Source organism: Alosa alosa, chromosome 15 (genome assembly GCF_017589495.1).
Source record: "Alosa alosa isolate M-15738 ecotype Scorff River chromosome 15, AALO_Geno_1.1, whole genome shotgun sequence".
Lineage (NCBI taxonomy): Eukaryota > Metazoa > Chordata > Actinopteri > Clupeiformes > Clupeidae > Alosa > Alosa alosa.
The window spans coordinates 15,908,688-15,935,286 of NC_063203.1; the positions used below are offsets into that span (position 1 = coordinate 15,908,688).

Genomic DNA, 26,599 nt, shown 5'->3' on the forward strand with positions numbered 1-26,599 from the left:
CCACATTTGATCACGTTTTGCCTGCATGGATGTGCGATTGAGTGCGCATCTAAATAATATGCAAGATGCAACAATCATTTCTAAGAGGCCACGGTAATTTCTGGCATTACTACTAGCATATGAATGCATTATTTATGTTGAAAGACGTGAAAGAAATGACACAGGCTTGTACAAATTAATCAATTAAAATAAAACGTTTCACTTTCGCTATTGCGAGAATAGGCTACAATATGGAAAATGTTCCCTTTCAGTCTGATCGGCTCCAAACATGTATGGGATTTCCTTAGCCTGTGCTACACCTTTCAAAGAAGTTTTGTGAAAATTGTACCGGTAGCTTTTGCGATATTGTTGACAGCCCCACCTCACCGCAGTAGGGTGCAGTAAATGGAAGCTTTTGATATAGCCACTAAAAACGGAAAATCATCAGGACAAAGCACTCAGGGGTGTAGGCTACTCTGGAACCATAGGTCACTAATTTGTGCGTTATTTACGTTTGATTACATTTCAGATACGTGTTGGTTTCCGGTAGGCCTAGTATAGCGCTTTATTCTTTCTTTATTTTTCTATGTCCGAATATTGGGGGGACACGTCCCCCTCAATGTCTATGGTGACTACGGCCCTGCAGACACACACATTTGAAATCTTTATTTGAATCCACCAATCAAATTTCTTACAGAAAATATTCAAATAGCCTATGATCAGCTTTGACACTCAAGGGTACATGCCTCACAGCTGGTATGGAGCAGAATTTTTACCAGTTGTTTAGGCACAGTCAGCACACAATTTCTACAGACACACACATACACTGGCCATCACACACACACACACACACACACACACACAGACAGAGAGTCATTGGCAGTGCACACAGGCTTGTAGACACAAACACACATACACACACACACACACTCACTACATGCACACACACAGACTCTCACTTACACAGGTATACAGGCAGATGCATTATTATTATATTAGGCAACATTCTCATATACACACTATGCACACTGACACATGTTGTAAAAATCTGGACATCACAGGGATGCACAATTTGACCGCCTAATAGCAGAAGTTCATGAGCGATGCAGATACAGACGTGTTTGGATGTCACCAAAATAATCACAAAAAGACTTTTCTTAGTGAATTAGTGCAGACAGGTTTGTGACCTCATAGAAATCATGAGGATGAGTGTGACTTTAGAATACATGTGACTTTATAACACACTTAAGCAATCTGAGTTTAAACTCAAAATCTTTGAGCAACCAAGGGGAGGGCATGTAAGACTTCTGATTTACAAGCAGTTGCAGGGGTAGAGGACAGAGAAGTTGAGAAAAGTGCTTTATTTTCTTTTGATAGTATGGCATCACCATATCGCGTCAAATTGTCTACTGCTATCAATGCCATACATAGGCTGAGCAGTTAGTCCAACTTAACCAGTGCATCACATGGGTCAAGGCTTCTTAACTGCTGACATCTTGCCTTAGGAGTGGAGAGAATATCCACACGTTTTCGAGTATTACAATTGAGGTCTCATTTGTTTGAGAAAAATGAGAATTGTTTCTCATTTTTTAATGCTTGCCAAAATAGGCCACTGGAGAGCTTATTTGCAAGCAGCAATCATCTAGCTCCAAAAAGATTTGGCACTTTTTTGCACTGAACATTATTTAATTGTGGCCCTATCCACAAATTAATTATAGGTCGTGTACAAGGGCTAATTTACCAATTTTGTTTTGGTACAGCAGATGAGGAGCCTTGAGCAAGCCCACATTATTTCAGGATGGCTAACACGAAGGGATAGACAGTCACCTGTCAAACACCTTATCAGTTATCTCAACGTGATCTAGCCTATATGGCTTCCCTTACCACATGATTTTTATTGCCTACTGTAGTTGTCAATGTAGTTGGTAGGCAATTTACACACAGGTTCCCTTTTTTTAACTAGACAGTAATTTAAAAGTAGGCCTACATGATTAGCCATCAGTTCACGATGACGCGTTCAATTGCCCACAAACTTGCACTCCATAAATCCACTCCGCAGACACGTGAAATTTACGATCAGAAAGTTGTGGTAGGTCAGTAGGTTTTAGGCTACTCGTCAGTGACTGAACTAAGCCGGTAGGATATACAACGACTGAGCAGGAGGACACGTGCAGTTGTACTTCATTTCAGTTGCTTGTTTCACTTTGATTTTTTGATTTACAGTTTAGTGAATTTGGTGTGGGCAGCGCCCACAGAAGCCGACCTTATTCCAATACCATCGCCCGAGAATGGGGATGTCGACATTTACAAATTGTTTTCTCTCTGCGTTTGATTATAAAACTGCAAAGTATGTTGTTGCGGAAAATAAGAAAGTTGGCGTATTATTTAGAGTTGTTCAGTTGTCTATCATAGGATACTTAATCGGGTAAGTCTGCCTGCTACTGCTAAACGACTTTTGTATTTGACCTAACATTTTTGTTCTTTTGTCAAATAATACAATTAACCCAGACTAGTTATTAACTGTATCTGTATCACTTGTACCGATTTGTATCGGGCAGCGAAGATGAGTTGACATTCACATTGGCGTTTTTGTGCGTCCTGGCTTTTCTCACTCCTGACTTTTTGGATTTATCCCAACGGACCTGACGTCAAGGATATTATTTTTTCTTGGTTATATGAAGTGATCTTTCTCGTTGTTCATTTGAACATTTGTCCACTGTTGTCTTTTGCATAGGTGGGTTTTTATAACAAAGAAGGGTTACCAAGCTACAGAGGAGTCCATACAGAGCTCTGTGATCACCAAAGTGAAGGGGGTTGTATTAACCAATTCCAGCGACACAGGACTCAGTCTGTGGGGACCAGAGGACTATGTTATCCCACCTCATGTAAGTCCAGGCGTAGGCTATGACAATTATGTAGTTGGGGGCCAAGCAGCGAAGCTGCGAGGACCTCATTGTGTTTCTACGTTTTCCTATTATTATTATTATATGCAATGGAAGTCAATGGCAGCCCATAGAACCGTCTGGTAAAAAGTTGGGAAATTTGGCACACTAATTGGGGATGGTCCCATGATTCATGTCACCAAGTTTCATGTCGGGAACTCGAACCCGCTAGCGCCACCAACAGGCCAAAGTTGGAAGTGTGTTCACTCACGTAACTTTTGACCCGTAGGTCCGATTTTCAAAAGTCAGGTATCGTTGGAATCCTTGGACCAAGCCGAGGAAAATGGTGGAAAATCCATCATGGCGGAAAATGACGTCATAGCACCCTATGACGTAATTTTCCGCCATGATGGATTTTCCGCCATTTTGGATTTCATCAAAATCACTTAAAATGTATCAGGGGTCACATACTTTCTCTGATTCCCACCAAATTTTACACAGATCATCTTCAGACCAAGCCTCACAAAAGTTATCACTTTTCGTCTTTGGAAGTATTACCGTTCGCCCGTAACAGCCAATCAAAATTTGCGGTGAAGCCGCCAAACAGGAAGTGAGCTCATATCTCAGCAACCCTTGCATTTATCAAAGCCAAAATTGGTGCATGGACTCAGGACCCAATCAGGGGGACGCTCAAGAAATCTGGTGACCTTTGACCTCTAGGGGGCGCTGTAATTAAGACTCATGCCTTTTGGCCTGTAGCAGCAGTTTTGCTTAGAATTAAAATGCACTAGTGGTGTCTGGTAGTACTGTTGAATGTCCTTAGGCCGACCCAAGCCAATTTGTGATGTCGTCGTAATTGATTCGGCCGCCATATTGGATTTAATCAAAAACACATACAAGTTTTCGCAGGTCACAAATTTCAGCGGATCCTCACCAAAATTGGCAGAGACCATCTTCAGACCATGCCTTATCAGTGCATTGCTTTTTGGAACATTTGACAGTAGCATTCGGCTGTAACAGCCAATCGAAACTTGCTGCAAAGCCGCCAAACAGGAAGTGAGCTCATATCTCAGCAACCCTTGCATTTATCAAAGCCAAAATTGGTGCATGGACTCAGGACCCAATCAGGGGGACGCTCAAGAAATGTGGTGACCTTTGACCTCTAGGGGGCTCTGTAATTGGCAAAAATGTATTTTGGCCTGTAGTTGCTGCATTATTCTGCAATGGAGGTCAATGGCAGCCCATAGATTCGTCTGGTTCATCCTGATGATGCACAAATAATTTGGTGACCTTTGACCTCTATGGGGGCATTGAAATCACAGCAAGCATGATCATATCTCAATCGATCTTTTATTTTTGATGTGAAACTGATACAGCGAATTCCATTCAATTAATTCTAATGCGTGTGTGCAAGGGTGGGGCAGGGTGGGACGGGCAGGGGCGATTGCGGCGGTGAGTTGGCTGGTTGAGGGGGCGGCGACACTCAGCCCTGGTTCAGCCACACAAAATCAGTTATGTTTTGATGTGAAACTTGACCTTGTAACTCAGCCAATCTTGGGTTGTTTTGCATGGAACTTGCTGTGACTGCTTAATTCTATATGCCTGATGCCACAGCATTGAGTTGCATGGCAAATCTGGCCTGCTGAACTGTCTGCTTGGCCCCCACATTGCTGCTTGCAGCTATATTTCTAGTTAATTTGGTTAAGTTTGGTCTAGTTAAGTTAATTTTAGTTAAGTTTGGTCTAGTTAATTTGGTTAAGTTTGGTCTAGTTAAGTTAATTTTAACGGAGTGTCTATTTACACCCCTGGTACGAATAGCCTTGGCCACACAGCTGAGCTATGCATACCCTGTGACATAACAACAAAAAGACGTTGCACAAAAAACATGGCAGACATTCGTTTTTCGTCAGCAGAAAGTGAAGAATTCTGAAAGGTTTCGGCACTATATCTGTTCAGATTAAGTTTTAGATTGAAAAGTTGTGTTTTATTTTCATAATCTTGGTTCAGTGAACATATACAACCGTCAGTTTGTTAGTTAACAGAAATTTTGTGAATATGACGTTCAAGCGTATAAACTATAAGTTTACCTGCAAAGACTATTTCCATGAGGAAGCAGTACAGTGGTCATAGACAAGGGCTGGCATGCGGGAGATCTGAGTTCGATTCTCGTGTGATGCGTTTTGGCAGAGTGAGTGTGCATGTGTACCAACGTCTCTGGAGAGAAGGCGCGCAATTTGAACAAGAAATCGGTTCTCAAACGAAAGTTTTGATTGCAACAATTAGCTAGTTCATGCACCAGGGTGTAAATAGCATGCAGTAGGCTACTATAAACACCAGGGTACGAATAGCATCCACTTCTAACTGTACATTGATGCAAACAGCATACCTTATTCAGAGTGTCTATTACACAGCTGAGCTATTCACACCCTGTTACGTAACAACAACAAAAACATGTTCAATATGCCAGAATAAATGCACAGGGGTGCAAATAGCATACACTGATATTTGAACCAGACGAGGTACTAATACACATTGCTGTGTGCACCGAGGTACGAATAGCATACATTGATATTTGTACCAGACGGGGTACTAATAGAATACATTGCTGTGTGCACCGGGGTACGAATAGCATACATTGATATTTGTACCAGATGGGGTACTAATAGGACACATTGCTGTGTGCACTGGGGTACAAATAGAATTCACTTCTTATTGCACCAGGGTACGAATAGCATACACTGCTAATTGTACCAGGGGTGCAAATAGCCTTACCCTAATTTTAAACATTTGGCCTATTAGAAAATGCTGTTTATATATTTTATCTAATCACAAGCCTAATATTGGTGGCTGTAGTTAGATATTTTCCCCATTTTTGTCTTTTCAGGGAGAAGCAAGTCTTTTCATCACAACTAATTTCATAGAAACACCAAATCAGACACTAGGAATCTGTGCAGAGGTAAGTGAACAAACAGGCAGCTGTCATACATTTTTACATTCCCTGTGTATCTCTGAATTCTGATAATAAATCTGAACAGAGATGTGTTCCATGTGAATTAGTCACATCAACTGGAGCACTATTTTTGGGAAAGGTATCAGCCTCAGTTTGTCAAGCCTGTCTGTTCACATTCTTAACTTGAAATGTCATCTGACAGATTGGACTTAATCTTAACAATAACTTTAACACATAAGTAGCCTTTACAATACATAACTTTTACAATACATAACTATTACAATACGTAACTAAACAAACATCTTCTGTGCCAGTGGTGTATTTCTGTCCCAGTGATTTCATACCACAGGGAACACTAACATTTTATACTGAGACAAAGTTGTGTTTGTGTATGCTCGCCTGAGTGTCTAAGCCACCTAAAGTTCTGTAACACACCAAACCTTACACCTCATAAGGCAAACCAGTAAGACCCTGGTTGACTCAACTCTATCTTTCAGGCACTTCATAGTGCCAGTGAACTGGTATGTAAACATCCCAACTCTACACGGAGCCTCAGTCCAGTCATAACAGGCATGGCCTGCATTTTGTTCATGGTGTTCTGAAACCACACAGTCCTGACAAGACAATGTAAAGTTTGGATGCATCATTTCAATGTTTTATGTTTTTGTTATTCTTGTATAGAGCTTTAAAGTTCCTGATGGTCGCTGTCAGAACAATACTCACTGCCTTCATGGAGAGGCAGTTACAGCTGGTCATGGTACTTCATCATCATATAATGAGTGTTTAGTTAGGCTGTCTTAATTAACTAGCCATGTTACTATGGGGTGCAAATAACAGGACATATAGATGCTTTGCTGCTTACATAAACAGGAAATGAGTGTTATACCTTTGAGGTGTTTGGGATATGTGCCTGGGCGGGCTTTAGTGTCATTTGTTGTATCACTCAATGTCCAGGAGGCAATTACCGCAAGTATGTAAAAGCATATCCACTGAATCGTTGTCTGCTTTAGTGAAAGTGTGATTTTTTTTTTATTTACCTGTGGTCTGTACACTGTAGGAATAAAGACTGGTCGGTGCTTGAAAGATGGAAATGAAACAAATGGAACATGTGAAATACATGGCTGGTGTCCAGTTGAAAGGAGTCAGAAACCCCAGTGAGAGCCCACTCTTTACTACCGCAACACTTCACTGACATTTCTCTTTGTAAATATATACAAAACAGTGAGGTATACACATCAGTGACGTTTTTGTTGTAAACAAATAATGCTTGAAAGACCACTCCACCAGCTTCCATAAAACAGTAATATTTACACAAAATTATTGCAATAAAACAGACCATGTTTTCATGTCCATGAATAGGTGAATGCCAGATGCTTAGTATGAGAGTAAAACTGTATAGAAATGAACCTCTCAACCTCTTTATTTCAGTGTGCCCCTCTTGGGAAAAGCTGAAAACTTTACCATCTATATCAAGAACTTCATCAAATTTCCAAAATTCAGCTTCTCAAAGTAAGTATGGTCATCTCGGGTCAGAGAATGCACTATTATAATCTTGGGAAAGGATGCAGTACCGGTAACTCAAAACTACTAGAAAAATGAGAATTGTTGTGAGGCTAATTGTAGCCCTGCGTTGATTCCAGATCAAATGTCCGTGAGACAAACGCCGACACTTATTTACAGAAGTGCATCTATGATGAGGCGGCCCATCCCTACTGTCCCATCTTCCGTGTGGGGGGTATTATCAACAAAACTGGACACAGGTTTCAGGACATGGCTCAAACAGTGAGTATACTATTTTGTGTTAATGTTTGGCAAGTGATCTATACTTACCCCTACCAACCAAAAACGTATTTTTGTTTATAATATGAATTTATAGTATACATGGTGCACTTTAAGGGCATTGAGTCTACATGGGCCTTTTGCCAGCTCCATTCAAATATAGACTGGTTGATAAAGAAACTATAGCATTGTTTGCGCCCCATTTATAGAACAATATTAACAATGATATCCAGAATATTGGTATAACTAAGTTGGTATAAACAGCCTTCATTGCTTTGGAAAAGAAAGTCTGTCATGACATGATGCTATCTATGCATTTTCTGTTTGCAATTAAAAGTGAATTATGAGCCTAGTATATAATTTGACAATAGGTTATGTTTGGGCCATGCTTAGATAGGCTAATATCCATCACAACATTAAATATCCATACCAAATGAATACAACGTAAGGTTCAGTGCAGGTTAGACAGGTGCTTCTCACTGAATTTCAGCATAACATTTCCAGTGGTAAGCATCTCATTGGTGGCCCTATTGCATCTTTATTGTATTTAACCAGCTTTCTCATTCGTTTTGACATCAGAGTAGGCATATCTGCAACTACGTGTCACGTGAAGATGCGTTGAGACAAGGATAATTGTCTCGACGGCTATTTTTACTTAATAAAATTAAACGGAACTTAAAGACAGAAACACTATGGTAGATACGGTCAGAACTGCAAGGAGGCTACTTGACACCTGACGGTGCGTTGAGGCAATGATAATTGTCCCGTCGGCTATTTTGAATTAATAAATGAAACGAAACTTGATATGGTCATGAGACTGCAACTATAATACGTGACACCTGACGGTGTGTTGAGGCAAGGATAATTGTCTCGTTGGCTATTTTTACTCAATTAAGGAAACGAAACTTAAAGAAAGAAATATCTGTGTCCTCTATGGTAGATACGGCTATGTTACTGCAACTAGGCTACGTGACAGATTAAACGGAACTTTAAGAAAGAAATATTGAGGACATTATCTCGGTGTCCTCTATGGTACGGCCCTGCTTGCAGTTTACAAATGGTCAGTAGTGGGAACCGGATAACTCCGTAATCTCCTCTAGCCTTATCTGTGTTGCCTTCATGATATCCTTTAAAAAGTTTCTTATATCAAAAAGAGGATATCAGTTATTAAGAATGCCAAGGCAGCTGGAACCTGCCACTTTCTCTCTCTCCTCTCGTGCGTGCTTAAGATGCGTTCCCACTTAAATGGAGTAGCATGACGTTCAAATTACATCTACTGCATAGTGGAGATTGAGAGGACCCATATCATCATTGCATGTAACATGCTGCTGCATTTTGACATTGTAAACGTTTGGAAGAATGAAAAGCAGTTTGAAGCAAATGTACGGTATTATATTTAATGGGTAAATGTTGGTGCCCCCGCCCCTTGGTGCCCTACGCACAGTGCGTAATGCGCGTGGTGGTAGCGGTGGCACTGCTCACCCTGATCATTTACTGACCCTAACCCTAAGCCTAACTGTATATGACCAGATGAGAACTTTGAGAAGGATTATAAAAATCATACTTGACCGATACTTGACTTGGCATTCATGGTACCCAGATGCTCCCTCCAACCTTGGACTGTGTGCTTTATCAGAGAAGCTAAGCTATCTTGTCATTGCCAGGAAGCTGCTAAAGTCCAACTTCAATCAGGTTCAGTTCACATGTCATCAAACAACAAACTGAAACAGATACTGGAGATCACAATTCCCTATATGTCCAGACTCTTAAATAACAGTTGAGTTATTTTTAGCCTACTTGGTATTGATTTTTTTATGGTAATAGCCAAACAATCCAATGTTTTAATGACTTGACTTTGAATTTGACATTGAGTGAATCATTTTTTATAAACTGTAAATATAAAGGAAAAAAACATCTGAAACAGAAACTAAAACCATAGCATTAGATTGAAGCAAGCTCTGCAGTAATCGGTGTGTAGGTTTTAGAGTAGTAGGGCAAGGTTTTAAAGAGGCCTCCTCAGTTCGAACATGAGAAAAACACCTTCCGTCTGGACCAGTTTGATGTCATTTAGGTCTGTGAATGAGTCTCCAAGTCTGCCGTTGTTCACAGTTTTTTTCCACGTAAAACCGTGTCACATGAGGATGGAAGCTTTGCCAGTGACTATAACTGAAAGGGAGAAAATGTTTCTCAGCTGATTTTATACTAAATTAATTTATTCTTGACTGTTATCAAAATGCTATTTTAAATATGTTTGCTCATTGTAATGAACAGGGATTGACTAGGGCTGAAAAAAGGCTCTGGGCTTTCTTCCAAATAGACCCACTACAATTTGCGTGCACACACACATTAGCTGTCTATCATGATACAGTCTCACAACATTATGCCAGTGAAAGTATCATATTCAAAATAGCCAGTCAGATTTTACAAAAATTATCATTATTGATTAATAATTATTATTTTGCCTTGTGCCTTCATTCAAGTATAGCTTAAACCATCAGGGACATCATATAAATGAGGGTCTATCAGTAAATGGCCTTGAGTATCTGTTTGGTTTTTAAGGCAAAAATGCTTTGCTTATACTTACAAAGTCTACAACTTGGTCAGATCAAAGCACAGTGCATCTCATCAAGATGTGTATGGCCTACTCAGCTAATGTTAGCTTTGGAACTGCAGTTGCAGTCTTTGCCATAGACCAACGTCTATTGCATCAGTTAGCACTGCTGTGGGTCAGCCAACCAAAACAACCAGTAGCTCTTAACATAAGGGAACCAACAGAGCTATTCCTTGTAAATGTGTGGTAGTTGTCTCCTAACTATAAACGTAACCAAACTTCTACACAGTAGACAATGTGACTCCTTCTTCCTCATTCAATAATGAGGCAGCAGCCTGTCTGTATTGCGCAAGGGCATCACAAAGCTAAAGCATTACCACCAAACATGCATGTGCAGCCTGTGAGAGGCAGGGACGTTGGAACTATTTTCTGTTAGGGGGTGCGTTGAAACGGACGGTGGGTGTGCATGGTAGCTACAGTATAGAGCACAAACGTGGTTTCAGGGTTTTCCATCTTAACATACTTTGAGACAGAAATACTAAAGACTGACCTATCTTCTGTCTACCTCACATCAACATTTAATTATCCCATTCAGGCCTACCACATTTAACTGCTTAACTAAAATGAAAAAGATAGCAAACATGGACATCACCACAAGTTACTTAACTCATGTTGACAATGGAGAAAACATGTAGCATACGTTGTTTCTGACAGAAACCAAAGGTGAAAGGTTGACGTGAAAAAAGGTATGTGTGGCATGAGGTAGTGAGATATTTGTCAGTTGCGAGAGTTGGCAGCCATGGTGACACTGTAGCCTTTCCATTCTTCTTTGCATCCCTCATATTCTTCTTGCATCCTGCATATTCAAAATGCAATGGCACAAATGTTGCTAGTTTTTTGAATGACAATGATAACTGATAATGTAGACATAGCCTACTGATAGGCATAAGTGAAGCATATTTATTTGGAGAGCTAGACACTGATGAAACATTAATTTAGTGATTTAGTATTCAATATGCTTTAAACCAAAACACAGATCAACGTATGTTGTTCTTAAATAAGCACTCTTGACCTAAGACCTAAGTAGATCTACTGATAAAGAAAATACTAAATGATATTCATAGACAATAGAATAGTCTTTTACCAACAACCTAACGACCTAAGCTATTCATGAGTGACCATGCGTTTTAGATCGCCGAGATAGGGCCCATAGAGTTGCCACTTCCTGTAACAAGTTATTGTATATAATGGCATTGTCCTTGTTACAAATGGGTCTCATGTAATTATGTGTTCCCTCACAGTAATAACAGCTTATCAGATAACGGATATCAACATCATAAAATGATAAAAGTGTAGCTGTTACTGCTAGGCTTTTACTAAAAGACACAGAGACGCAGAGACATTTTGCATTCATCCAGAGTGGCTATAGCGCTACTTCAAACTTGATCTGGGCTAGATATATGCCGCAGCTTTTGCAAAAGTTGCATTTGTGCACAACAAAAGGTTGGTTTCTATAATACTCAACACAGCTTCCTTTCACACACGCGTCTTACTGCTGGGCTACACCGAGTGTGCAACTGAAACGTTAAGCTTGCGGAGAGTAAAAATGATTTTAGAAGACTAACCCTCTCATCTGGTGTAGCCAATTCCATTTATTACAGTGGAAGCTAATTGTGGCAGCATACACTCTGTTCGACTACACACTCGGTGTATCAGTTGTGATGGAAACATCGGTATAACCTCGGTATACAATCGGTATAATCGGTATAATTGGGGTGCAAAAGTGATACCCAATTTGACGGGTATCACTTTTGCTCCAGCTCCTACGGATCTGGTTCCTCCTCCTGATCCGACTCCAGTTCCTGATCCTCCTCCGACGCAGGCTCCAGCTGACTGTCCGTCCCTGTCCTGCCATCCACCCGGCCGCCCACCGGGTCGTCCACCTGACCCGCCGTCCCTGTCTGGCCACCCACCCCGACGTAGTCTTTAAAGTTCGTGGCTCGCTGTGTTATATGTGTTCAGTCTTTGTCAAAAGCTAAGCAGCATGCCCTTGGTCAATTACTGGATGGGAGACCACATGAAGTCACAGTAAAGAGAATCTTATTGCTGCCACTATGTGTTCTCTAAATCACTTTCTTCTTATAAAAACTCGATTTTTGACCATTCTGAGAGTTTAGTTGAAACTGTGTGGTTAATGGTGAAGTAATAAAACATAAACAGATACAATCTGAAACAATACCTTACAAGTCAAACGAGGATCGAACCACATTTGAGCAGCCTGGGCTACCGTGCAAAAAAACACCCTTACTAACCACTACACCATCATGGTTATTGCTTAAGAGAAAGCTACACTGTCAATTGAACGCGCGGGCACGCCTGCTGACACCGGTAAAATGCACCGAAGGTTCACTTAACTTTGGTCTCATGACATGGGGATTTTGAACGATGTTTCGAAGCAGTGGTCACATGACATGGCTGTTTTGAACCACGTTTCGAAGCAGTGTTTCGAAACACTTGTGCTTCGAAGCCTCGACACTGATTCGAGACGTCGGTTTCGAAAGTCACACCCCTACAGCTCTCTGCAGCCGACTGTTACAGTATCGCAGAAGACTGAGGCCAATTTTACTAAGTGGGGCCTATTGGTCAGGAAGCACAGCACACCAGCTTTGATGGTACAACAGTGTTAAAGGCAGAGCTGTAGTCAATGAACAGCATCCTGACATAGGTGTTATTTAGGACCTAGTATGCAAAGCGATGGAGATAGCATTATCTACAGACCTATTGTGCTTGTATGCAAACTGGAGTTGGTCCAGGAAAGCGTGTGTGTTGATGTAAGCTGCAACCAGTCTCTCCAGGCACTTCATCACCATGGAGGTTAGGGCGTTAGGCCTGTTAAGATAATGATTAATAGCAGAGTTGCAACGTTTTGCTACATTTTGATGTGGGTCTGGCTCGTCAGGCCAGTATTTCTAATGAGTCAACTTTATGCAGCCTCACAGTATGTCAGCTTTATTGTATAAATATGTTTTCACTTTGTTAAAGGTAACTGAACTATACACAAACACAGTGTTTCCAAGCTTGTATGATACTTTACCCCACCACTATAGTGTTCTGGCAGGCTCAGGCAAGTCAAGCATGGGCCTCAATCAGCTGATCTCAACCAGCGGATGGCTCAGCTGATCCTCTGCTACACATCTAATTGGCTAGATTCATTCAGGGTGCATTTTAAAGCTACTTAAGCCTATTTATTCTTTCTGCTGCAAGCCACTTCCATCCCAACTCCTCATTTGAGGTTTTGTCTTAAAGGAAAATTCAGATGTGATATTGAGCTAAAGTGTGTTGAAACATGATACCGAGTGTGAACGTATGTTTTATAGCTCATCTCGGCTAGCAGCAACTGGAATCTATGCATTTCCACAGATTTTTTTTAGAATCTGATCCCTTATCATACCTGTTCATTTGTACTCGTCGCTCGACTTATCGTGACTAAATTCAAGATGGCGGCGAATGGTAAACTTCCTAAAGGTACTGTCTGTATATATCATCTTGTAAATAAACTACCAGTGCTTTTTCAAAGTTCTCAATGTCTCGTTTTAAATGTCAGGGCCCTCGGAAGTCTACCAATGAAGTGACTTTGAGCCTCGTAAATGGTGTAAAACAGTGATTTATTTGCATGGCTAGGCCGATGCCCGAGGCACCCCCGTTGAAAACCTGTTGGTAGCATCAGCTAACTAGCGCCAGATTTGTGCAGGGGACAAGCCGAGATGAGCTATGAGACATACGTTCGGTATCATGTTTCAACACACTTTAGGTCAATATCACACCGGAATTCTCCTTTAATATCATGTTTGTTGTGAGATTTCTTCATAGATGCGTTGTGTTCTTACACTGCCAGATACCTTGTACATAGCTACACAACACAGGCTACATAGTTACATACTCATACCAGTTGAAACTGAAATGAAATGTACGTTAAAAGAAAAGGATCATTGGAGCACACAGATGTTTAGATTGCTTTTTTAATTTATTTTAGAACTGTGCAGCAAATTAACGCTGCGATGTGGTTACGTCTTCATCAGAGTCCATCAAATGAAATATAATTTTCCTGATGTGACCACTCTCCAACCAGCCACATGCATTTTTACTAACATCAGAGCACCGCACAGCAGCTTTTTTCTGGGCCACTGACCGAGACCGCTATGTGTCCTCTCAGGGTGGGGCCATTGGGATCCTGATCGACTGGAACTGTGATCTGGACAAAGGATCGTCGCACTGCCATCCCAGATACAGCTTCACCCGTCTGGACAAGACCTCTGTCAGCTCGGCAGGCTACAACTTCAGGTAGAGCCTCCAGCCTGACTCAGGACAGGCTCAGGCTACTATTTTTCTTCATTCAGTCAGTACTGAGTCATTGCCTTGTGTCATGTATATTATCCTAATTTTAAGTGTATCAAAATAAACGTCAAAATACAGTAGCCACGCCACAAAATAAAATACTTTATTTTTGTACTCTTTAAAGGGAGTGTTAAATAACTCCTCCATATTTGTCTGTGTATTCCATCAGTACTCTGACTCTGTTGATTACAGTTTTTCTCAGTCACTTTGGTGCATTTCTTGAATCAACATTAACGTTTGCACAAGAGTTAGTGCATTTCTCAAAACAATTAGTGCAAACTGCACAACATAGTGTATTACCTGCATCTTTCTCAAAATGCTTAGTTTATGTAAGTTAGTTATTTAAGTATTTATGCAATGATTTATTCAATGAAACTGTACTGGTAGTCAAACTGCTTTCTCATGTTGTCAATATGACAGTTTATTCTAGTATTACTAAGTATTCCTAATGGAAAAACCCACAAGGAAGCACTTTTTTGTGTGGCATAGGTATTTACGTAAAATTTGCACATTATTTTGTTGGGGGGGATTGATTGCAAGAGTCTGGATTTGTATCAACATTTTCCTGTACTACTGTTTTTCTCTGCAATTTGTTGACAGACATTGTTACAGTATAAAGAAAGCAATGGCTTCTACAGGAATGTGCAAAGGAAAGACTATAGTAATACGTTTATTTTATATAGCACCTTTCTCAAAACCAAGATCGCTTTACATAGTAGACACTATGTAAATATGCAATATTTTAACACAACAAAATAAACAAACAAAACAATACAACAAAGACAAGTTATCTGTATGGAGCTATGTGTTGGGTGTGGAGGAGAAGTGATGATTAAACAAAAAGGTCTTGAGATGTGCTTTGAAGAAAGGAAGAGAAGGACAGTCACAAAGAGGTGTGTATGTGTGTGGGGGGGGGGGTCCAGAGTTTGAGGGCCAAGGCACTGAAGGACCTGCCACCCAGGGTGGAGAGTCTGGTGTGGGGGATAGCCAAAAGATTTTGGTTAAAGGATCTGAGTGAGCGAGAAGGAGTGTAAGAGGTCAAGAGGTTGCAGATGTAGGGTGTGGTAGGGTGTGGTGCAAGGTTGTGGAGGGCTTTGAAGGTGAGTAGTAGTACTTTGTATTTAATCCGGGACATAACTGGTAGCCAGTGAAGTTGATGGAGAATGGGGGTGATGTTTGCAGATCGTTTGGTATGGGTGAGGAACCTGGCTGCAGAGTTTTGAATGAATTGCAGTCTTTGAAGGGATTTATTGGGGAGACCAAGGAAAAGTGAGTTGCAAAGTTGTGAGTGAGTGAGTTGCACCAAAGTCTGTCCATCACTAACAGAGAGGAAGGGTCGGAGGTGGGCAATGTTTTGGAGAGTGATTTGATATGAGGATCAAAGCTAAGGGTGGAGTCAAGTTGAATGCCAAGGTTTTTGACAACAGGGGTAGAGTAAAGAGGTGAACCATCGATGTTGAGTGTGAGACTGAGATTTGGAGAGCACGCTTTTAGGGCCAATCAGCATAATTTTGGTTTTATCTGTGTTGAGTTTGAGAAAATTGTTTTGCATCCATAATTTTAAGTCAGAAAGGCAGTCAGTGAGGGAGTGTGGTGGGGGGTCAGAGGGAGAGGGAGTAGATATAGTTGAGTGACATCTGCATAGCGGTGGAAGTTAAGACCGTGGCTGCGAATAATCTGGCCAAGAGGGAGGATGGATATGAGAAGAGGAGGGGCCCAGGTACAGAACTAGAAAAACTAGACTAAATAAGTCCTATTTGTTGTATAGAGTAGAACTGTTCAGCATGGAAATAGAACAGTGAATTTTGACCAACATGACAGTAGCACTTGACAATAAAAAGTGTTTTTCTGCAAATGACACATGTCATAAACCTACATACAAGGATACAAGGAAGTTTATTGTCACATGCATATAGTTACTGGAAGTAAGAAATGCAGTGAACTGTATACTGTATCTTGTACTGGATCATCTTCCTGAATTTCAGTATTGGAATTTCGGATCACAAGAAGTCTAGGCAAATTACAAAGTCAGCACCAGTTACAGGCTAAATTCATGGTTTTGCACATCACTGAAAGTATTGGTTTTATCAAAAATATTTGTCAGTATTTTTAAACTACAAAAATACACAACTATACATTATTTTGATTTATACATTATTTTCTTCAACCCAATAAAACACAAAATTACAAAATACTATGTTGTATTTGAAATATGTATTTTAAATACATGTATCATGTACACTGCCCATACCTGTTATATTAACAGTAGCTCTGCTGCCTCTACAGATATGCCCGCTATTACAAGAATGCTGCTGGACAGACCTACAGGACTTTGTACAAGGTGTATGGAATTCGTTTTGACATCATGGTTCATGGAAAGGTATGACAAAAATGTTTGTTGTTTTTCTGTCGTGACGCAGGGAATACTGATTCTGAGATTGATCCCAGTGGTTTACTTGTTCCCATAGGCAGGAAAGTTCAATATCATCCCCACCATAATTAACATTGGATCGGGACTTGCTCTGATGGGAGCTGTAAGTAGGAAATTATCCTGCTATCACTGTTGACATTTTCAGCATGTCAGATGTAATTTGGCTGGATAACCAGTAGAGGCCAGTAATACCACCAGTTACCTTTGAACTGACTCACTGCCTTCACACAGTTTAGTCCTCATAGTTGTCATTGTCCTTAGTATGCCTCTACAGTGTCATTAGCAGGTGCACTTATGTCCATGATTTTTCTCTAGGGTACTGTCCTCTGTGATATGGTCTTGCTTTACATGATGAAACAGAGGACCCTCTACAGACAGAAAAAGTTTGAATCTGCGAAGAGTGGCCCATCAGACAGGTACCACCTCATTTTCTCAGAGCTTTCCAAATGCAATCATAGACCAGAATATTCTGTCTGAAATCAGTCCAGTGTACCAGTCATCTGTATTGATATGCTTCATAATGAGGAATATTCCGGTTTTATGAGATTAAAATGAGGCAGAAACAGAACTTTGACTGTGGAAAGTATAATTTTTTATTTATTTATTTAAAATGTGTTTATAATGCAGCACAAAATTAGTCAGTGTCATCCAATATGCCAATGGCAGCAAATCCACAACAATAGTTTGTCACTAATATAATTACATTGGCATTGACCTGTATTTGTAGTTGTTGTGTTGCATGTCAAATTGAAAGAAAACAAATAAACTATGTTTTTCCTAGCGATGGTACCAGTACACAAGCTGGAACTCCAGAGGGACGGGGACCAGATTCAGATGAGAATCGTAAGATGCTCCGCCATAAGGAAGATGTTCCGATGACGCAGACTTCAAACTGATTGCAAGTCCACTCATTAGACTGTTCTAATGTTCTGTTAGGGTGTGCTTTCCAAAAAGGATGGTTACACAGTTACAGGGGGCCCGCGGGGGTTGGGGTGGAGTTTGGACGATTGTATTGGCCCAGAACTGGCAGCAGGCCCCCAGAGAGCCCCCCCCCCCCCCCCAATAATACTTTATACCCTGCATGGTTAGCACCTCATTAGCAACTTACATGGTTGGAACATGCAGTTGCGACATAACTGTTCCCGAAACTTAGTTCATGGTGCAACCTACGCTGTCAGATCAAGTCATAGTTCCAACAAATGTTCACAAACAGTGTTTGAACTACAGCTCAGAGCAACAGCCAAAGACCTGAAATCAACCTGAAAATGGCTGGATGTTATACTGATGCTTTTTTGGTTCATTTTTCCACTTTGTTATTTTGAATAAATAAATGAATAAATGACTGAATTTGTGAATGTTGTGAGTTGTGAGTGAGGGATCTTGAAAAATCCCCTTTTGGGCAAACTATGCTAGTAACCATGAGGCCACCTTAGAGGAAGAAGCATGGCTCAGAGACACATGCCCCATAGCTGTCCAGTGAGGAGGTCCCACTGTCCAGGTCTCCTACTGGAGTCAGGCCCAGATTTGGCCACGGTCTCTCTGATATATGCACATAGATGAAGGAACATCACCTCCAACTAAACTTGACTGAACTCCACTGGCTATCCTCTGTATCTTCAAGAAGCTCTTTAAGACCCAACTCTTCCAAGAGTACCTTCTCTCCTTACACATCCCTACCCATCAACCTAACCCAACACATCTAACTTGCACTGACCACGCACTTCCTTTCTTCCCTCTTTTTACTAATATTTAAAGCAACACCAAAGAGTTTTTTGTACCTTAAAATAATGTTTCCAAAATCGTTTCAGTGGTTCATCAACTGGTAACAGGGTGAACGGCAATTCTGCATTCGCCATGACCCTCTATCGGCTATAACCGCACTATGTAAGTTTGCCAGATCGGGTAGCGGATCTGTAGTTCGATGGAATGAGACATAAGAAACTACAAATTTGACTTGCATCTGATGTCGCAATACATCGTACTTTTATAAGTCATGCAAAATATTCTACCTTTTCTGTGGACATAGTTATTTGCAAAGTCAGTGCTGGATAAACAAATAGCGTGCGTGCGACAGAGGGAAAGTTCTTTGGTGTTGCTTTAAACTTCCGCACTCTCATCCTCTGGTAGTAGAATGTAGTAGTGTTTATTGTTACATAATAACAATATATAAATGCTATTCCTCATTTTGCGCCATTCCTGCCCTTTGGATGCTCTTTAGATTAAAGTGTGTGCTAAATAGGACAACAGATGCAAAATAGTCATTTTGGATAATTTGGATAATTCTGGCGCATTTACATTTTTATGTTCATTTACTTCATTAATGTCCACTGTCCATGTCTAAATAAACCTTAAATAAATTAATAAATGTGGACTTAGTAGCAGAAAAGACAAATGTGGAAAGGTTACATAACTATGTGCAAGATTGTGTTTGTGTTTGCTGTTGTTTAACATTCTGATTACTTGTAGAAAGAAACCTTTTCCCATCCTGGTGGTTTGGGACCTCATTATTGAAAAAAAAAAAAAAAATATTTGAATAGTATATTTGGAATTTAATTAATTAGTTTGGGACTGAATCCCTGTAAGCCTGAAACTGAATCTAATATTTGGAAATTGAATGAATTTGCTCTGATACATAAATGATCCTCTCTGAAAATCTCACTCTCCACTTTCAGTTTGACACAGTTCAGTTTTAGAATGTGAAATTCAATTTCAGTCTACTGAGATGCAACATCTCGTGGGTGAGAAGAGCAACCTGGTGCTTGATTATCTCCTTATCATGGCATCTATCAGTGGGTGGGATATATTAGGCAGCAACTGATTTTTTCCCCTGAAAGTTAGAAGCAGGGAAAATGACCAAATGTATGAATTGAGTGACTTTGGCAAGGGTCAAATTGTGTTGGCTAGACAACCGGGTCAGAGCATCTCCAAAACCGTAGCTCTTACGGGGATGTTCCCGGTCTGCAGAAGTCGGTACCTATCAAAAATGGTCCAAGGAAGGAAAAATAGTGAACCAACAACAGGGTCATGGGCAGCCAAGGCTCACTGACACTTGACGGGAGCGAATATTGGTCAGTGTGGTCCAATCCAACAGACAGGCTATTGTTGCTGAAATTGCTGAAAAAAAACTATAATGCTGGCTCTGATAGAAAGCTGTAAAAATACACAGTATTTTCACAGTTTGTGCATGGGGCTATGCGGCTGCATCCCAGTTTGTGTATGGGGCTACAGTATGCGGGTGCATCCCAGTCAGGGTGCCCAGTGCCCATGCTGACCCTTGTCCACTGCCGGAAGTGCCAACAATGGGCACATGAGCATCAGAACTGGACCACGGAGCAATGGACATTTTTACATGGCTGGCCGGGTGTGTGTGTGTGTCGTTTACCTTCAGAGGTCTAGGGGAGTCCATGCCTCGACGGGTCAGGGCTATTTTGGCAGCAAATTGGGTACCTACACAATATTAGGCAGGAGCTCAGAATTTTAGCACTGATTAGAGTAGGTCAATACATACAAAATATTAACATTTTTGGTTATTGGCTGGAGAAAATGTGATATATTTTGGGCTGTAGCCTAAGCCATAGTTATGATGATACTGCAATAAGTTCCCAACCACAAATCATAGTTTCACGTCAGATGTGGTCAAAAAAAGTGTACATTTCAGCACTCCATGAAATTATGCAGAAGTGGTCAGTGGACAGTTTGGGCTACCCATATCTGGGAAAGTATGATGTGATAATATTTGTACATGTCAGGTTTTACATCAAGAAAAAAAAAATTACAGCTCATTTTGCGTCTTATTTTTTCTTCTTCATATTTTTTGCATTAATGCCAACTAGGAATATATTCATATCTGTGTAAGTGGGATTGTCTGGAATTTTGCAATAAAATAAAATTTAATAAAAGGTTCACAAATGATTAGCGAGCAGTGATGTGTTTAATTGCCCCAAGGTTTCACTTCTTAACCACTTTCCATACTTAAACCCGCACTGACTCCACAAATTTATAATCATAAAATTGTACCTGGGCAGGTTTTAGCTACTGGTCAATAATTAATGAACGAAGACGGTGGAATATAAATAACAGATTGATGCCTGTGCTGTTCTTCATGTATTCATCTTAGTTGCCTCTTTCATTTTGATTTAGTACATTTTAGTGCTTTATTTGGTGTGCGCCGACCTTATTGCAATCCCATCACCCGAGATGTCAATGTTAAAGAAATGTCTCTCTGCTGCATTAATCCCACCGTATAAAACTGGAAAGCTTGTTGTTGCAGAAAATAAGACAGTTGGCGTATTATATAGAGTTTTTACACTGTCTATCATCAGATACTTAATTGGGTAAGTCACATTCTGCCTGCTGCAGTTGATAGATTTGTGTTTAACATCTGATTTTTGCTCTTTGATCAAATAAATAGACAATCTATTAATTCTATCTGTATCAGAGATGTATGGCTATCTGTAGAAATTGTCCTCAGAAATTGATTTAGGTCAGGTGGCACAATAATCTAAGTTTTTTTCTGTATAAAAGACTTCAAGATTAAATCAACCCAGACTAGATATCAAGGCTTGTATCAGACAGAGAAGATGAGGTGACATTTGCATGGGTGTCCTGAGTTCTGTCATTCCTCACTTTTTGGGTCTGGTACATTTTGTACATTTGTCCACTGTTCCCTTTTGCATAGGTGGGTTTTTGTAATGAAGAAGGGTTACCAAGCTACAGAGGAGTCCATACAGAGCTCTGTGATCACCAAAGTGAAGGGGGTTGTATTAAGCAATTCCAGCGACACAGGACTCAGTCTGTGGGGACCAGAGGACTATGTTATCCCACCTCATGTGAGTGCAGCCTTGTAGTTTAGCTCTGTTGAAATGTAGCCCGTTAGACCCATTACAAACTGCTGTTCATTTGATCTCATATTGATATTTATATATTACTCTCTCTCCCACTCACTTCCTGTCATTCTCCACTATCCTGTCACAGTAAAGGCAAACCACCTGCCACCTGCATCAACCTGCGTTGATTCCAGATCAAATGTCCATGAGACAAATGACAAATGAAACTTATTGTTCACCTGACTATAACTACCGTACTCTCCCTGCTTTAGGTCTAGTCTAGGAGGTCCCAGAACAATGCAATACTGCAAAAGATTATGTTCTCCAAATTAGAATAAAATCTCTAAACTGGCCCTGACTGAACTATTTGCTCTTAGAACTATAAGAGGTGTATTTAGTGATTTTCAATCAAATTAATTACATTTGCCAAATGTGTGATTTTAGTTTAAGAAGAGCTGCTGCATGTTTGGCTTTTTCATATGCTAGAATTTTATCATCTTTATTTTACCCTGTAACATCACTTCTTGGAAAAGCCAGCTCAGGCATGGCATACGACAAGCATGAAGAATTGTAAAATAAACTATGAAAAACACCTGCTCCCACAGAATGCCAGTGTCTGATGCTCATGTTAAGTTTAGTTAAGTTATACTTTATTTGTTCTGAAGGAAATTTGTCATTTGCATTTGGGGGTAGTGTGGACACATACAGTACACACACACATGTGTTTAAGATGCTGATGATGTGATTATGAGGTTGTGATTTAGAACACATTATAATATGAACACATGAGTTAGGTCATGTGTTCATATTATAATTGTGTTCATTTACATTGGCAGCGATTTTTAATGGATGTCTACACTGTAGTATATATGCAACATTGGCTACATATAGCTACTGTCACCAATAACATGGATTTGAAATGAAGAATCATTTGTGACCACAAACAGTTGCATGCATTTTTATTAGAGCACCACACAGCAGTTTTTTTCTGGGCCACTGACCGAGACAGCTACCTGTCCTCTCAGGGTGGGGCCATTGGAATCCTGATCGACTGGAACTGTGATCTGGACAAAGGATCGTCGCACTGCCATCCCAGATACAGCTTCACCCGTCTGGACATGAACACCTCTGTCAGCTCCATCACATCAGGCTACAACTTCAGGTAGATCCTCCAGCCTGACTCAGGACCGGCTGTGTTTGTCTCCACTAAGTCAGTACCATGTCAACCTTGTGTGTCCTGTATGCTGTACATATTAACAGTTGGCCAGATTGCCTCTACAGATATGCCCGCTATTACAAGAATGCTGCTGGACAGACCTACAGGACTTTGTACAAGGTGTATGGAATTCGTTTTGACATCATGGTTCATGGAAAGGTATGACAATAATGTTTGTTGTTTTTCTGTCGTGACGCAGGGAATTCTGATCCAGATTGATCCCACTGGTTTACACTGGCTGGATAACCAGAAGAGGCCAGTAGTACCAGCAGTTACACTTTTGAACTAAGGCTACTCTCAATGCTTCAGTCACAAATAAAAGAGCCATTTCAGTAGAATGACCGCTCTTGAATTCAGACTGCTTAGGGTCTAGTAGGTTGTTCTGAGATGCTAATTCAGAAACTTGCTTAAACACCATTTCCTCATTCTCCTTTTACAAGAAGGGAGGTCTATAGTTCTTTTTATCAGCTGAATTGAGTGTACTTTTCTTGAGCAAAGGTATAACCCTTGCTTGTTTGAAAGAAGAAACAGCTTCTCCAGAAGAGAGATGAATTAATAACACAGAGCGCTCCTAACAACTAACCACTTACATTGATTTCCTCTAGGGTACTTTCATCTGTGATCTGGTTTTGCTTAGGATGACTGCAGAAAAAAAACTCTATAGAAAGAAAAAGTATGAGCATGTGAAGCATGAAAGGTACCATCCTATTTTTTCAGTGCTTTCAAACTGCAATCAATAGCACTTGTATTCTTTCTAAGCCCAAAGTATCAGTCACACATAAATTGTGAGAGATTTTTTTGTGGGCAGCCGTGGCTTCCGGCTTGTAACCGAAGGGTTACTGCTTCGATCCCTGACCAGTAGAAAAAATGTGGGTGGGGGAAGTGGTTGAGCACTGCTCTCCCATGCCCACATCCATGGCTGAGGTGCCCTTGAGCAAGGCAACTAACCCCTAACTGCTCCCCGAGCGCCGCTGTAACAAGGCAGCTCACTGCTCCGGGTTAGTGTGTGCTTCACCTCACTGTATGCTCTGTGTGTTCACTAATTCACAGAAGGGATAAATGCAGAGACCAAATTCCTTGTAAACACAAGTATACTTGGCCTAGAAACCTGATTTACATTTTACATTTACATTAACCAGAACAGAATTATTTAATTTTTTCTTGGTGTTTTATAATGTAGCATAAAATTAGCCAAGCTTAGCCAATCTGCTATTATCAGCAAATCCACAGCAGCACGAATCATTTGTCACTGATATAATAATTTTATTGACACCAGTCTGTATTTGTTGTTGCTATGTTGTTTGTATTCAATTGAATTAGTGAGCATATGAAAATAAACAATATCCTGTGCTTTTCCTAGCGGTAACAGTTCACAAGATGGAGCTCAAAAAGAAGTCGTTGAAATAGAACAACTCACCAGTCAGAAAGATGTTACAAATGATGCAGAGGCCTGACTGAGAGTCCATTTCTTGGCCTGGTCTGACTGCTGGCCAGTTCTTAATGTCTATGCCTGAGCCCATTCACCATCATGTCTTTCGCTTTTTAAGGTCTACTGTATCACAGATGTGATACTCAATATCAGGATGCAAAGTTACACAGCATAATTGGGCAATGGCTGGATGTTATGTTTTTCTATTAGTTTTTCATAGTGTGATTGTGTAGTTGTTGTGCAGCACTGTAAAAAGTTTAACGTAAAATTTACAGCAACTTGCTGGCAGCAAATAACCAGCAAGTTGCTGTATTTTACTCTACAGTACACCTACTGTATATGAAATCACAGTACCTATGCCTGATACTGTAAATGCAAACTACAGTAGTACTACCAGTGCTGTAATGTATACAGTATTGAATTGTCTACCGTATTTTTAATCACAGTACTTATGGATCATACTGTAACTTAGTACAGTAGTAATACCAGTGCTGTAATATTATATACAGTAATTTTGGGAAATTCATATCCTGCTTTATCTACAGCCAGGATAAATTTGACTAGGTCTAGGTATGGTTTAGGCTACACAAACTTGCATAAATAACCATTGACAACTTGTTATCAGTTTGAAAAGCAAGTACATTTATTCACTTTTTTTTCCGTTTAGAAATTCTCGTGTGCTGCATCCTAACGTTAGACCAACGGTTGCAGTCAGCCTGATCCACCACCAGTAGCAGAGTGAAGCAGCACCTAGCAGAAATAGAAGAAAAAAAAGATAAACAGTGTTAGATAACAATTTTCAACTGAAACTGAAGGCTACTTACAAGTGAAACTTTAGAATAATCATTTATATATATACTGTATGTTTTTTTGAGTTTACTGTCAAAATGCCAGGCTGAAGATGGTGTTAGCATAACTCAGTTTCAAGAAGGTATATTTAGCTGCTAACGTTAGCCAGCTGGGTGAGCTCATTGATGATGTTTGCTTGCAGCAACACATAGATATATGTACTGATTACGATGAGTTAACGTTACATAAGTTAGCTGGTAGCAGCTAAACCTCCACGTTAACGTTAACCAGCAGCACATCATCTTCAGCCTAACATTGTGACAGTAACATACTAGGCCTAGCACTACTAGCTTAATGTTTTATATAAATTATATGAATATAATAAACTGTAACTTACTGAGAACTAAGGTAGCAGCTAGGCCTAATATAAATGAGACTGCCAAAACGTTAACGTAACATAAAACATTAACGTTAATGCCACCTTCACAGCAACAGCAACTATGATAGCTAGCCTAACCTTACTTAGTTGATGACTTAGCATGGATGAGTTTGTAAGTTAGACAGTACAACGCGTACATAGACTGTACACATGCCCGAATTTAATGTAGTACAATTTCACAATGAAACATTAACGTTACATAAATAAATGCTTGCTTACCATTAAGGTGGAGCTGCGAACTTGACAGAGTGCTGAACACCTTTGGTCTGACTGACTGAACTGTTGCTCAAAATGATCTCCGCCCGGACAGTTCAAACGTCGCCGCGCGGTGCACGCGTTTCAATCACCACGTCAAAATTTCCCAGTAAACCATAAATCCATGACTTTTCAATATCTTTTCAAAATGATGATTTGGATGGAAAATCCACATAATATCAATGTCACCTTGCTATCTGGGAGCTTAACTTTGTATTTATGTGCAAAAGAAAACAGAAAACCCCAACTGATTTTCCGCCATGTTTTTCAAAATTTTCAAAAAGCTGACAAGTGAGGGAGGAGTCAGATTTATTACTGTGTTATGATTCGCAGCAAATTTTTATTACTGTAGTTTGACCATTTTTGACCATAATTCATAGCGAAACTACAGCAACATACTGTATTCACAAATACAGTACACATTTTCCTCAAAAACAGCAGTGATGCTGTGAAAATCACAGAATCTTGTTACAGTGAGTGTTTGAAATTAAGTAGAAAAAACAATTGTGTGAATTTTGTTGTGCTGTATAGCAGACATTTAGTCTGTTTTCAAAGCCAAAAGTTTATTACATAACAAACGTCTTTGTTTTCCAAATGGCCGGATGTCATGCTGAGGTTTTTCTGTTCGTTTTTCACCTTATTTTGGGGAAAAAATGAAAATTGTGTTGTTATGCTGTT

At 40.2% G+C, this 26,599-nt stretch overlaps 1 protein-coding gene across 1 annotated transcript; it reads left to right on the plus strand.

Annotated features, from left to right (window-relative positions):
• Positions 1-2,131: 2,131 nt before the first annotated feature.
• p2rx8 (purinergic receptor P2X, ligand-gated ion channel, 8) lies at positions 2,132-18,309 on the plus strand. The gene is made up of 12 exons (XM_048264928.1): positions 2,132-2,404; positions 2,714-2,864; positions 5,746-5,817; positions 6,493-6,568; positions 6,869-6,965; positions 7,240-7,320; positions 7,452-7,593; positions 14,355-14,482; positions 16,823-16,916; positions 17,005-17,070; positions 17,283-17,383; positions 17,749-18,309. Exons 1-12 carry the CDS (start codon positions 2,268-2,270, stop codon positions 17,861-17,863), a joined length of 1,260 nt encoding a protein of 419 aa, XP_048120885.1. The 5' UTR covers positions 2,132-2,267; the 3' UTR covers positions 17,864-18,309.
• Positions 18,310-26,599: the final 8,290 nt, after the last annotated feature.